General features: G+C 42.6%; 1 protein-coding gene across 1 annotated transcript in view; it reads right to left on the bottom strand.

Annotated features, from left to right (window-relative positions):
* Positions 1-9,878, bottom strand: part of LOC106721857 (protein FAM13A-like) — a 98,761-nt gene extending 88,883 nt beyond the window's left edge. Inside the window, exons 1-3 of the mRNA XM_014517128.2 lie at positions 9,798-9,878; positions 6,632-6,821; positions 1,356-1,565 (exon numbers count right to left, since the gene is read on the bottom strand). Coding sequence (XP_014372614.2) covers positions 1,356-1,565; positions 6,632-6,821; positions 9,798-9,824 — 427 coding nt within the window. The 5' untranslated portion in view covers positions 9,825-9,878. The remainder of the gene's footprint in view (positions 1-1,355; positions 1,566-6,631; positions 6,822-9,797) is intronic.
* Between the last annotated feature and the right edge of the window lie 4,284 nt (positions 9,879-14,162).

Below are 14,162 nucleotides of genomic sequence, written 5' to 3' on the forward strand. Positions count from 1 at the left end.
TTTTTCCTTCTCTGCTTCTCTTTCCTCCCGTGCTCTGCAGCAATGCTTCTTTTACCCAAGCTAAAGATCCCGGTGAAGCCCAAAAATACTGTGGGGTCTGCTCATCAAGAGGCCAAAGATTGGGACGTGCCGAGTTTGAAACACATAAAGGGATCAGCTTGTACAGGCTGATTGACCCAGTTTGACTCAGACGTGCCCTTATGAACTGAATGCTGGCCCATGAGGGTGTCAGCTGGACACCCAGCCAGATTCAGAGGTAGTCTGTTTACCTGTGTGCTTGTGTCTGACTGCAGTTTATTGTTGCTCTGATGAATTGATTCTTGGCATATGAGAGTGTCACCCTGTCCATGCTGATCAACCTGGCCGGGTTAGGCATGTCACATTAATCTGTGTGTGTTTGTGTGTGTATGACTGATTTGGTGACTGGAGGAACCCAGCCCCATTGAAACTGAGTCCTGCAAGATAGCTCCATTGGGAGTAAGGACTTGCAGAACGGAGATATACAGCTCCATATAGCAACACAAGCAGCGCATTGATAGAATTACCAAGACCCTAGAAATGTATCTCTAATAAATGAGCACACCCCAAAGTGATGGGCAAATCTGGTAACACTCTAGAACGTATCCCCCGCAAATGGCAAGGGTCTCCTGTACATCATTAAACAGGATTAAATGAAATTTCCACCTTCAGAATATTTAGAATTGATGGTGATGTATAAGCCATGACTATCATCTCCCAGGCTGAGCTGGAAAGGTTAGTAAAAATGGGAAAGTTTTTGTTTTTAATCTCTAAACTGAATAATTTTGATATGGAATCACTTCTTAATAGTTAACGTGAGATAAGGTATATCTGAACCCCCAAATTATAATTACTTTGATTAGCAAATTGGGGATCAGCATCAACTTTCCTTTCCCAGAATCCACCAGCATGACTTTATAAAAGCCTGCACTATCAGAGCAGCAGCAAAACTTTGCTCTGAAAAATCTCTCTCTGATTGCCTGTCATTCAGTCTGTGAGAACACTTAAACTTGACCGTTCAGGCTGAAGTGCCTAGATTATAAAAGGATTATAGAAGCCACAAACATGAAATGTTTTACTATTCATGGAAGAACTCATTCTTCATCTAAACATGTATTGATGCTCTTTTAGAAACCTATGCTTTCTACTGAAATTGCCATAATTGTGATTCTCAGAGCATTTGGGGAGCAGGTAGGGAATAGTGGCAGCAAGGGAAACACAAGAGTGACAGGATGATATACACAAGAAAGGCTGTGCAGAACAGGTAGGGACTGCAATTCTTGTTCTTCAGAAAAGAAAACACATATAAGGACACTAAGGGGGTGATTTTCACTCACCCTGGTAAAGCTGAATGAGTCGGGGATGTAAGGCTGAGGTGATGACACCCTCTGGCAATTCTCTCAGAAATAATTTCAGCAGACTGGCTGCTGAGCACACATCCCCATCTTTAGCCAGCTCCACATCTTCTCCATGCTCGTATTTCAGACGCAGCTGCTCCACCGTTTTCACATTACCATTTACCCTGAAGAGACCTTCCTGGGTCAGTCCTGCAATTATATATCGCACATGAGAAAAACCAAGTAACAAACACTTGGCTTTGAAATAACACACACTGCTGACAGAGGCACCTTGGTGCAAGAGACCAACACACAGTATACATCACACACACCTTAGTGAATTTACTAGATGACCTAATAATGAACATTAAGGACTAGATCTTGAGGCTTATTAGAACTCTTTCAAGTACTCATGAATCTTAGTGACTTTGATGGAACCCGTGACCACGCAGCAGCACTCAGGATTGAGCTCAAGTGGTGGAATCTTACTTCTGTAGGCTTCAGTAGCTGCACCATTAGACGCTGACGTGGAAAGCATCTAAGCAAGTACCTCTGCTCACAGAATGGTCTTATTGCCATCAAAGCCACTACTTATAGAAAGATGGCCACTTCTTAATTGGGCCCTTAAATGTCCTACTAAAGACATTTACCAAAAAACAAAAGAGAAACCTTTGTACATTAGACAATTAACTGCAGCAGTAACTCTACTGTGAACAGCAAAACTCTGTGTAACTAACTATAGTAAAAAATCGAAGGATACAATGCATACTTTTGTATTGTATGTGGCTTATAACAGCGGTTTTCAACTGGGGGTCCGTGGCCCCCTAGGGTGCCGCGAGCAGGTTTTAGGGGGGTCTGCTCACCCTGGCCCAGCATGGGGAGGAGCTGCCTCAGCCCCCTGAGGGCTGAGGCAAGTCCCAAGGAAGGGGCAGGGACAGGCCTACCCCACAGCTTCCATCTTGCAGGGTGTGCTGGAGTTGGGTGGGTGAGGTGACATGCTGCTGCTGCTGCTGCTCAGGTGAGTGGGGCCCTGGGGCGGTGCAGGTGGGGCTGGGCAGTTGCTGTGGCACAGGTGGGCTGTGGAGTTTTTATAGCAGGCTATACAGCCCAAACTAAAGTTATGGGAGAAGGAAATCTTCCACATATTCCACAAAAGAATCCAGATGAATCGCATCATGTTTAAAGTCAACTCCATTTCAGTGCATGCCTAGATTTCACACAGGAGCAGATTCAGAAGGGATGCAGTGGTAGGCCTGCACCCTGCTTTTGGATTGGACCGCATCAAAGGAACCCTTGAGGTCTTTTTTAAGCATTTAAAGGAAGTGAAAAATCCCCTTCACCTTTTCTCCCTCTTCCCTACCTGCTGCTGTAGTTTTCCTCCCTCTGGAGGAAGCACCAGCTTGTTTGTCTTCCCCAGCCAGGCTGCATGTGAGCTGGGCTCAGCTGGGGCTGGGGAAAGTGGCAGTGGGGATGGGTGGGAGCATGGGAGGGAGGTGGGAAGTACACTCCTGCACTGCTGTTCCTACTGTCCCCAGTCCCAAATGAGCCCAGCCTCAGCACAGCCCGGCTGGGGTGGGTAGGAACAGCTCTGGTGCTCTCCCAGCTCCAGAAACAGCAATAGTGGCAAGCAGGGGAGGGAGGAAGGAGAGTGGGGATTTTCACCTGCTTTAGGGACTTTAAAAAGTCCCCTAAGTCTCTTGAGGGCAGTGCGCTTGTATTGGTGGGGAAGAAAGCAGGGAGCTAGGGATGCAACCACCCTTACTGGGTGAGTTGCTGCTCCTGCACTTTGCTGTGGGAAGTCCTGGATCCGCCCCCAATTTCACATGCTGAAAAAGAGCAACTCCATGAAAATGAAAAGCAGAATACTGTAATAAAGATATCAGCAACCAAATTTCAGTCTTGTACACCATCTCTGTAGAATTACTTATCCTTTGGTGGTAGCACAATAAAAAGGGGTTACAAAATGCAGCATGTAACAGAAACAGACATCATAAAACAGCCAGGTTTGACTTGAAGCGCATACCTCTTATAGACAGCAATATCACTATATAAAATGTTACTCTGACATCTGCTGGGCAATGGGAAACACTGCTTATCAAAATCTATTGCTATCTTAGAAGTCAGGGGAAGTTACATATTCTACACACAATAATGCATCCTTTATCACCATTTGATTTCCCCCAAAAAAGTCACTTCTGGGAGAGGCTCAAATTAAGATTTTGCAAAAATCCTAGGAAAGTTCTAACTTTAGCAGAGTAAAAAGCCCCAAACAAACATCCTTGCCTCCTTGCCATAAAACTGCCAACTCAAAGTCTGCAATTCAGGATGGCCCTGAATTGGTAATTATTCTCATGCAGAGGGAACTGTGCCATATCACCAAATTAACCAAGTTCACATCTGAGGTTGTGCAAGAGTTAGTCCTCAAAATGCGCTTTGATATCCTCTCAAAAAAATAAAACCAACTGATTTCCAGGTTAGCTCATGTCTGCTTTGAAAAGCAAGAGTGTCCTAGGCTTTCTTCAGATATGTGCACATCTTTTGGATCTTGTTTGCACTTTGACAGTGGGGTGGGGGGAGGATTATATCTCTTACACTGCCCTCTTCATGAGACTAATTACTGATTCAGAGCCATTTGGAAACTCAGACTCTGAAACAGGCACTGCAAACACCTGAACTTAGATGCAGACAGAATCCCTCTCCTGGCTCATGTTGAACTGAGTGCCTGTCTGAGAAAGCTGAGCTGGACATAGGTGACCTGCATCGTCTGGCAAGGTGTCTTAACTTCCTTCATTTAGGACAACACACACTGTCCTAAATGTTGACAGTTAAGGCTCAGACCTGAAGAAGAATGATTTGCATTAGAAAGCTTATCAAAGTCTATCCCAAGCACAGAGTTGGTTCAATAAAAGATATCACCGACAAAAATCTTGGACTCTCACTTATTTCCTGGACCATCATGGCTATAGCATCACTACCTCCTTCATTTAGAAAGCATTTAATGTTCCACCAGACTAGAGGAACCTGCCCTGCCTCCTCCATCCAGCCCACATTTGGCAGGAGGTATTGGGGTTTCTTAAGGCATGCACAATGCACAGCTTATACTCTATTAACCATGCACCAGTAAAATAGCTTGAAGATGTTTTCTCCTTAACCATTAGTTGCTTAGTTCCCAACATCTTAATATACTCCTCAGTATGATGAAGGTTATCAGAACTGGTTCCAGCTTACAACAACACTGCTGTGATTCACATTTGGAACCATGTCTTTCCAGTCATAAAGGTCTAGACCAGGGTTTGGGGCTTTTTGCTTAAACCTTAAATTTGGCAGAAACTGCTTTCATCAGTTCTCCTCACCTTTGCTCTCCTGCTGTACCACTTGGACACTCTAAAAGGGGATTAAACTAAACAAACAAGACATTCTCTTTCTGGAATACGAGTTCCCCTAGGTGAAAGTATTCAGGAATACATACTGGCCTTCCAATTTATATCCTACCTTGATCCATGTTCACTTTGAACTTTTTTTTTTGAGATCAGATTGGAAAGGATGCTTGTTTTGTCAAGATGTCAGGAGAGAATGTAAAGTACTGTAATGTGGCTGCATCTACACATGCACTTTACTGTAGAGCAGACTAATTATTTGCAGACCAAAGTGTCAACCTCTATACTTGAGATGGTATTAGGCCTCAGTAAACTAATTAACAGCACCATAAGATAGTACTGTTCCCTCTACCCCTATTGGGAACAGTACTATCTGATTGCAGAGTAATTAACTGTGATTAAACACATGTGTAGATGCTGACCATGGGTATAAATTACACCTGGTCAGTCCAGCCAACAGGGGGTCAGATTCCTGCCAGCTGTCTAGCCACACAGCGCCTCACTTCAGCATCCTTGTGCTGTGCTCCAGTCAGCTCCTTTGCTGCCCACCTGGAGCCTGAGGCAGAGCCAGGCTGGATTGGCCCTGGTGTTAACTGCTCTACCCTGGCTCATATTGCTTCTGTCTCAGGCACACATGTAGATGCTGTGGCTGGGAGTAGTTTACACTGGCTTAAACTGCTCTGGAGTTTATTGCTTCAAATTAATTATGTATGTAGACATGCCCTGTAATGAGCAGTACAGAGCTTAGAAAAGGCACCTTAAAAGGAACATTGTTCCACCCTGTTGCTAGAATAAAACAAATGCCACTATTCATAGAGTGAAAATTCCTCTTTTATGGTCATGGTGTAATGTACAGGCCAATATATACCATGTATGTGTAACAAAGGTGTAGAGGCCCCATGCTAGCTCTCTGCAAAGGAATGAATAGCAACAAAGAATGAATCCCATTCTATTCTACGTATTAAATACAAGCGTGGCAAGGCTGGGAATTTAGAGACTTACCTTCTAGTGTTAGTTAATAAACATAAAAAGCTTCCTCTGAACCTTATAGGTTAATATAGGTGCACTATTACAGTGGTGTCACACTCCTGTGGCCCCCTGGACTGGATCCAGACCATTGTCGCTCTTGTGGGCCAGATCTGTACTTGCTTTGGGCAGTAGGGCGAGCTGTGATAACTGCTGCAGGTGCTTGAACCTGAGTCATATGTGTTGCTTACCCCTCTGCTGCTAATGTACATCCTCAATGGGGCTCTGTACGCTGGAATTCAGCAGCCCTATCTCCTTCACCCTGACCCCCAAATTCATGTTCCCTCCAGGAGCCTTGTGGGCCAAATGACAGCCCAGGGGCCATTCCTTTCACACCCCTGCACACAGGAGGACCTAGAATTTTGAAAACGGGGTGCAGTTGGTGAGGTGCATAATCACATATAAAACAACACATAATTTTCTCCAGTTAAAAATAAACTGGTTCCCTCAGCACTGCCTGACTAGAAATGCTGTTGCCACTGCTAGACAGTTGGTTTTAAACTTTGGATACAGCAAGTACACCACTGCACGCCTGTCCCCTACCCCTCTGCTGATCTGCCCCTGCACTATTATATGTGTGTGTACACACACACACACATTTGAGAAACAGCAAATATGCAAAGCTGGAGGTAACAACATCTTAAATGATCAAAAATGCAACTTCATAATGCAGCAAATTATGAACGTAAATGCCCTTTGCAGCCTGCCACAAAGCCAGCCAAACAAAAAGCCAGCGTGGGGAAAGGACCGGGGTGGGGGGGTGTTGGCCACAACTTTGTTTAGCTTCTCTACTAGGGACGAATCGAAGACCCTCCCTTTGAAGAGACATTCACAACCAGCACTGTTAAGTGAAAAAGATGGCTTTCAGCTTACCATGCTGGGTCAAATATTCTACTAGATTCCACACCACAGTTGGGATGCCATTCTTGCTAAGTCCTTGCTGCTGAAGTTCCTGGAGACTCACACCAAACACCTTCTGGCAGCTAGCATCCCTCTGCTTGTTCAGTGGCAGTGCTGCAATCTTTTTCATGTCTTCTTTCAGCCTCACTGCTGACTTACTTTGCTTAAAGGAGCACAGGAAAAGAGAGCAGTCGGTCACATTTACTATAGGAGGTTGCATGGTTACAGCTTGAGAATGTCAATTAAAAACCTGAGCTTGTATGTTTTGAGATAGAAGAGTCTGCAGTGTGTGGGTTTGTTTGAATAACTAATCCTTAGCAAAATCTCTATGAAGCAGTTCCTTGGAACTGAGTGGAGAAAAGCTCAATAGCAAAAAGTGGGAAAAGGAGGAGGAAGGGCCCCAAACCATAACTTATCTGTAGCTAAGAGAGAGCATGGACAGACACACCACAGTCTGTATTCAAACCCCATTGCTACAGTAACTAATGGGCGGGACTCATAAATGACTGTGTACAGTACCTACACAATAAACTATCAACATGGACTCTTAATTTTTAAGGCCAGAAGGGCCTGTTACTGAAAAAAGAACTTTACCCAATAAGCTCATAATTGGGTCAAAGTCCATAACTTTTGTCTTTGGGAAAAAACATCCAGTTCTGACTTTAAACATTTCAAGCAAGGAACAGTAAATCCTAATGCAATATACCACAATAAATTATGTATTCCTCAGGGTATAAATCTAAATCAGAGCATGGCTGTGTGGAACTGAAGAGCTACACGTATAAGAAGAGTTGCTAAGAGAAGACAGAGAAGTATATTACCCCACCAAATGTCACATATGTGTGTGTGTGGAAGTTCACAATAGCATGGTTTCATTATTATGGCTGAGCAGGATAATGTTCACCAAAACCATTTCACTTGACAGCTGGAACATATTGCTAATAAGCAGGTAAAAAAATACTTGCTCTAAGCTGCAATAGTCCTTCTGGCAGAGATTTTTGCTTGTATTTTGTGGGTGAAAACACACAGGGACACAGTTATTTCATTGTATTTGTATTTTTTCTTTTGGTTTTAAAATAGTAGCATTTCTTTTAAAATTTCTCTCTCTCCACATGAAACATGCCATTTCAACTCAATTAACTACCTAACTTGAAAGCTGCACACATTTTGTCTATTGAGCCTGACTATCCTTGTTCTGGGTGACAGATAAAAAAATGCAGTTCATTTTACCCAGACTGCTGCATCCTTTCTGATAAAAACAGCATCTTTGAGGGAAAAGATGTCTTTTAATGAGCTATTTGACAGCAGAAGTAGATATTTTCATGCTACCTTGTATGTAAATGACTTTTATATGCCACATTTGTTGGATATTACCTTTGTAGCTAAGGCAGTCAAAAACTTTAACATAGAATTTCAGCCATGACAATAGACCAGATAATTAAAAATAGTATAAACATATGATAAATAATTAGTAAGTACTGTCAGTGTTCAAACTCTGCCTTCCACTGACTGTTACTAATATGACTTTAAAAATACATTTCATTAGGGTTATGTGAATAATATAAATAATTTTCACTTTGGAAGGCTGTGCATGAAAGCAAAAGTTAGGTCAAGTGAGCTAGAGCATTTATTTCTTCATGTATTATTTAGGAGTATTAAATAATATTGGCTATAATTAAAAACATAGTAATTTATTTTAGCATTAGATATATATTGCCATCACCTTATACTAATATGTAATATCATACAGTATAATATCAAGGTATTATACCAATAGATAGCTAGATAGATAGATAGGTAGATAGATAGATATTAGGTTAAATGAGTCAAACTAAGAATAAAAAAAATATATATTATTTTGCCTCTTCCTATAGAGACTCTCAACATACTTTCCTAGAAGACCAGCATGTGCTTAGCATGCTGAAACACCCAGTGTGTGCTTAGGTTTACAAAGGCACTGGAAGACTGAAAAACAGGATCCTGGCTTGATTTTACAGTGGGGAAACTGAGGCACAGAGAGTGGAAGCCACTTGTTCACCTTCGTTGTGTCAGTCAGTTAAAGAGCCAGACAGACACCCTGATCTCCTATTCCTGGCCTTCAGCAGAGGCTAGAGGAATACAATGTTATAAATTGGGCTTGGAATTACAGAAGATACTTTGGCTTTAAACAAAGATTTATAAACAATATGTGAACTATAAAAAGATATCTTGCCTGTAACAAAGAAAAACAATGTTAAGTTATCAGCATGAAGCCATTTGCTAAAGCAATTTTTAAGGAACCGGTTTAAACCTATCTATGCTCAACTGGGGAAAACCATTAATCAAAATCTTATTATAATTGCTATACTTCAATTATTGTTTCCTGTGAGCAGTTGCTGTTTCATACAGAGGTAAGTGAATGGTTACTTAACCATTTTTTTTTGCTTAATAATATTCTAAATTTCAACAACACCAAACAAACAGGAGTGTGCATTTTTAGAAGTCACACTTTCAGAGCGGTGGTTTTCTAATTTATCTAAAAATCATAATTACAAACTCCATGTCACAGTCAGTCTGTGGCTAAAAGGGTTGCCAACCAATTCCACCATTGCTAGACAAAGTTATTCTTGTAAGCTGTTTCCACATCAAAAAGCAGAAGGAAAGTGGTAGGCTCAAAAGACCCCCTCCCCAGAAAAGAAAGAAATGCCAATTGTACATTTTAGTTTAATGAACCAACCAAACCCTCTCTGTTTTATACCTGCACTGAATTCCCTACTGTAACAACCCTGCTGTTAAATATTTAACAGAAAACAGTATAAAAATAAGTCTATATTTTAGTCTAGAGCAGTACCAAGAGAGATAACTTAGAAAATATTCACTTGTCCCTGAATGACATTAGTAGCCACTCCTTGGTACAGACGCACATTTTTGACAAATCATTAACATGACATTTTAAACAGATCCATACTGATTGGCTAGTTTAGTTTTTTAAGCTGAAGTTAGAAGTCAGCCAACCCCAAATGCTGATCTTATCTAACACTTCCCCCTACATATTCATGCACTACCAAGTTTATACGGTTTTAATAAACTAGTGGACGGCAGAGGCCTCCTTATGCACACTCAGAGTAATCACAGCACACAACAGAGAGTCTGTACTCACACAGATGGCTAATGCTCCTGCCCCCATTCTTTCAGGAAGTGTCTGGAAGAACTGATGAAGATGGGATGAAAGTATTAAACAGAATACTGAAGGCTACTAAGAGTCTATGCATGAAAGCTTTACAGTTTAGGAAAACACAAAAATCCAGAGAAAGGTCCAAAGCTGCTAAGGAATTCCTATTTTCTTGGATGAAAATCCCAGGAAGTCATTTCTTTCTTCTTAAGACTCTGTACACATGGCTGGGAGCAGTTCCCTGCAGCTGAAATCTGATTCCAGGAGTCGGGTACTGGCAATCTGGAAGAGTCATGTGACCTGGAACTTAAGTCATTAACATCTTTTCATGAATTAGCAGGAACTTCTTACAAGCTTTTCCGAAGATGTACCCAAGAAGTTACAGAGTGTGTGTCCTGCATAATAACATCGCCCCAGAAACCAGCCTCCCCACCTCCTGTTATGCAACAGCTACCACTTGGTGGCATTAACGATTAGCATCATCACTCCCAGTTCTGAATTAGTTAGGGTAGTTTCGTCACCCTGCTTTACAACTCAGAAATACCTTCAGGCTAAACAAACTCCTTTGGTATGTTGCTAATACATACAGTAACCCTTTCCAAAGCAGGGCTGACTTTTCAAAATAAAATGAGCCCTGAGAGAGAGAGTCACACTCTCTCTCTGTGCATCTTAACTGCTCCATTTATCTGTACCTAGTAAAATGCTATTCAAGTTAACAAATGTGTTAATTCCATTTAAAACCTTTGGGGAAAAAATATTTGACTTGCTATTGGCAAATAACCCAGAAAACATCGTTTCCAATCCTTTACACACAGAAGGAGGATTTGGTCTTTCACACCGATTGAACAAGTTCATTTAGGAGTTTATGACAGTGTCTTATATTTGACACACTTGAGGGTTAAAATAAAACACAGGTATACCTATTTCATTTTAATCACCCATACAATGCTTAATCAAATCCTCCTTGTACGATTTGTCTATTTACCTGGGAAGAACATAGTACTTGCATTAGAAGTATCAGGACAGAGCAAAGGATCATGAGACTGCAGAAGGAAAAGAGCAACCAAAGCAAAAAGGTGAGAGACACCAACAGTATTCACAGCACCCACAGCTTTCCAGATAGAATGGGACATGAAAAATTTCACTTTCTGAACAGTTAATTTTCACTTTAGGCCTGTACTAGAGGTGAATTTCCAGGCTGCATTTGCTAGCTAGAAACTGAAGTTGAGGGTCCACATTTTCAAAAGTGTGTTGGAGTGCCAAGTTTTTCTGAATATTTATCCCTCTTCTGGAATCCCAATTCAGAACAGCAGTTAATCAAGCATGCCAGTCTGTTCCCATTCAAGACAATATTTAGGATTCTGCTTTGCTTTTAGCACATTGTTAAAAGTGTTGTACTGAATAAGGTTGCTTTCCTGACTCAGAGCCCAGGTATCTAAATTTAAGTGGAGCTCTTGGAAATGGGCTGGGTTATCAAATGCAGGTGCGCTGAAATGCCAGACTGGACACAGTATTTCCACTTTTGCTTCACCTTGCTGGACAATAACATTTCCTCATGAATTAGTGGGAAAGAACTGAGCTTCCTGTTAGAAGGAAAGGTAATGGGGAGGGCAGGGTTCAAATTATGGGGTTAGTCAGGGGGGCTGAGCCCTGCCATAAGAGACAAGAGCCTCCCCTGTAAGATTTGAAAATCATAACCTGGGAGGGTCTCCGATTTTATTAGGACATTGTGATGGGCAGCCCAATTTTTTTTGCAGGACCCCCCCCCCCCAGAGTCAAAGTGTAATTTGAACACTGGCCCAGCTGACATATGACACACAAATATGAATTGAGGATTTATGAAATATTTTAAGGGGTAGGGTTCCCCATAAGCAATTTATTTTTCTTTGGAATTAAGAATAAACTCTTTTATGTTACATTTCATTTTTCCTTTAACAACAGTTTTGCTGGTCTAAAAATGTTCCTTTCCACACTCGCTGAATTAGACAGCAGCTATCTTTTCATTTGAAATTTCCTTGCAGTAGAACATGGTGCTCTATCATGGATTTGATGCAACCTCCTGCTGGTCCATCCTCCTTCTCATGTTAAGCCATTAATGTGCTTTCCATATATATCACACACAGCTGTGTTCTTCTTAGCCCTAACTGTAGTTACACAAATAAAACCAGATTACATGTTGAAGGCTGAGACCTGCAAAACAATTTATGGGACGATGACTTGCTCACTGTCCATGTCAGTCTAGACATGGCCCTGTGATGAACAGCAATAATGACAAAAGGTTTCTTATAAGCTTATGTAGCAGAGAAGAATGTAAAATTTCATTTCCATAGCAGTTTAACTGCAGGAAATCTGCACTGGCCAAAAAGAACAATGACAATCAATATAATACATTGCTGACTGTAGCAGCCAGAATCTGCCCTTTACCTTTAAAAGAAAAGGTTACTGTATTCACTGAAATGCTATGAATATATATATTAGTATCTTTGATCCACACTTACTACAATTAGTTATTTACTCACATAATACAAGGACAGCTTAAGACAAGAATACCAAGCAATTTCATCTACCATCCTTCTTATACATTTCAATACATTTCCCAAATACAACTTTTCCCTTGTCAACTCCTCTTATTCCAGTACAGCACCAGAAATGCAACCTCCTATTGTTCAGATGATCCAGTTTTCTCCTGGACCTTCTATCTAAGAGAAGCCTTGGTTCATACAGATTGCCTTCTTATCCCCCATCCCAGACAAGTGATCTTGGACTACCTGGTCCCCACTGGATCACCAGCTTTCAGGATGAGGACTTTTGAGAGAGAAAGATATGCTGCATCAGGAATGCCAGGGATCAGTTAGTATTTCTAGCATTGGAGAAGTAAGGCATGACACACTGGGCGCATCTACACATGCCAATTTAAGGTACTTTAGCTCAATTTAAGGTTCATTAAGTGCATGTGTCTACACATGCATTCCCTTAATGCAACATAAAAATGGCAATTTTAGGTTATTCACGCCTAAATTTGATACCTTTAAAAGCAAATAGTGCTCACTTGGAGGCAAGGGGCACTTGCCTGCTGCGGGGCCGGGCCTGGCCCAATATCTGTCATTGTGGGGTGAACTGGAGCTAGAACAAAAGATGCTGCTGCTGCTCAAGGTACTTCCGAGCTCAAGCCAGCGCAGCCTCTTGCTGGCTCAGCCTTATTCTCTGCAGCCAGAGCTGGGGCAGCAGCACACTAGGCTTTCTCCCCGGGCCACCTCAAGTTCTGGGTGTGGGTAGGATGGGGAAGCTGTGTCCCAGCTCCATTTGTAAACATATACCATGTATCTGCTGCCTCAGAGATATTCACCATTACAGCTCCTTCTCCAGCTCAGGTGCTGGGTGCAGGGCGTAGCCCTAGGCCCCAATTCTGGCAATGGAACCCAGCAGCCCCAAAGGGCACAGGAGTGGCTCAACACACACAGCCTGGTCACCTCGGAGTCAGTGGAAGCTCTGGACCCACAGACAATGACTTCAGGAGTCCAGATGCCCCTTCAGGCCTATAATGCTGCCTCCCCTCTGTCTGTCTTGGCATCTGCTGCCCAACCTAGGATGGCACACTGTGGCCCGTTTCTGGGAGTAGTGGGGAACTTGTAAGGCAGAATTTGGCCTTGCTCGGGGTTTCTTGTGAAAGGCAAACATTGTAGCATCAAAAGCTCTGGCAGCACCACCAACTCCATGGACGTCATCCTCTAAATGCAGTGCTTCTTAGCCAGGTGCCTTGAGATCTTTTTAAAGACGCCTCAATATTAATATGGTCAGGTATGCAAATATGGACACACAATTCACTAGATTAACCTAGAGATTTCCAATAGGAATCCACAATGTCATAAACAGTTTGCCCTGCTGTGGTCTTTTTAAGTTCTTTGCAGCAAAAGAATTACCTGTTATTACTCTGAAAACTCTGGGACATTACGGAGAGGATCCCAAAGCTCCTTAAACCCACAGACCACTATCCCATGCTCCTTATTCATGTGGGCACCAATGACACTGCTCGGAGCACTCCCAGCCAGGTCATGAGGCGCTACAGGGATTTGGGAGCGGGGCTTAAGGGTCTGGGGGCACAGGTGGTGTTCTCGTCGATCCTCCCAGTCTCAGGCTATGGGCTGAGAAGGGACAGGAGGATCTATGTGGTCAACCAAAGACTGCAGCGCTGGTGTCGTCAGGAAGGCTTTGGCTTTCATGACCACAGCCCGCTCTTTGGTGAGAGAGGCAGTGAGCTGCTGGGAAGAGATGGCCTCCACCTCTCTCCCCTACGGAGGAGGCTCTTCTCAGCCAGACTGGCTGACCTACTCCACCGGGCTTTAAACTAAGCCC

The sequence above is a fragment of the Alligator sinensis genome, unplaced genomic scaffold, assembly GCF_000455745.1.
Source record: "Alligator sinensis unplaced genomic scaffold, ASM45574v1 scaffold125_1, whole genome shotgun sequence".
Classification (NCBI taxonomy): domain Eukaryota; kingdom Metazoa; phylum Chordata; order Crocodylia; family Alligatoridae; genus Alligator; species Alligator sinensis.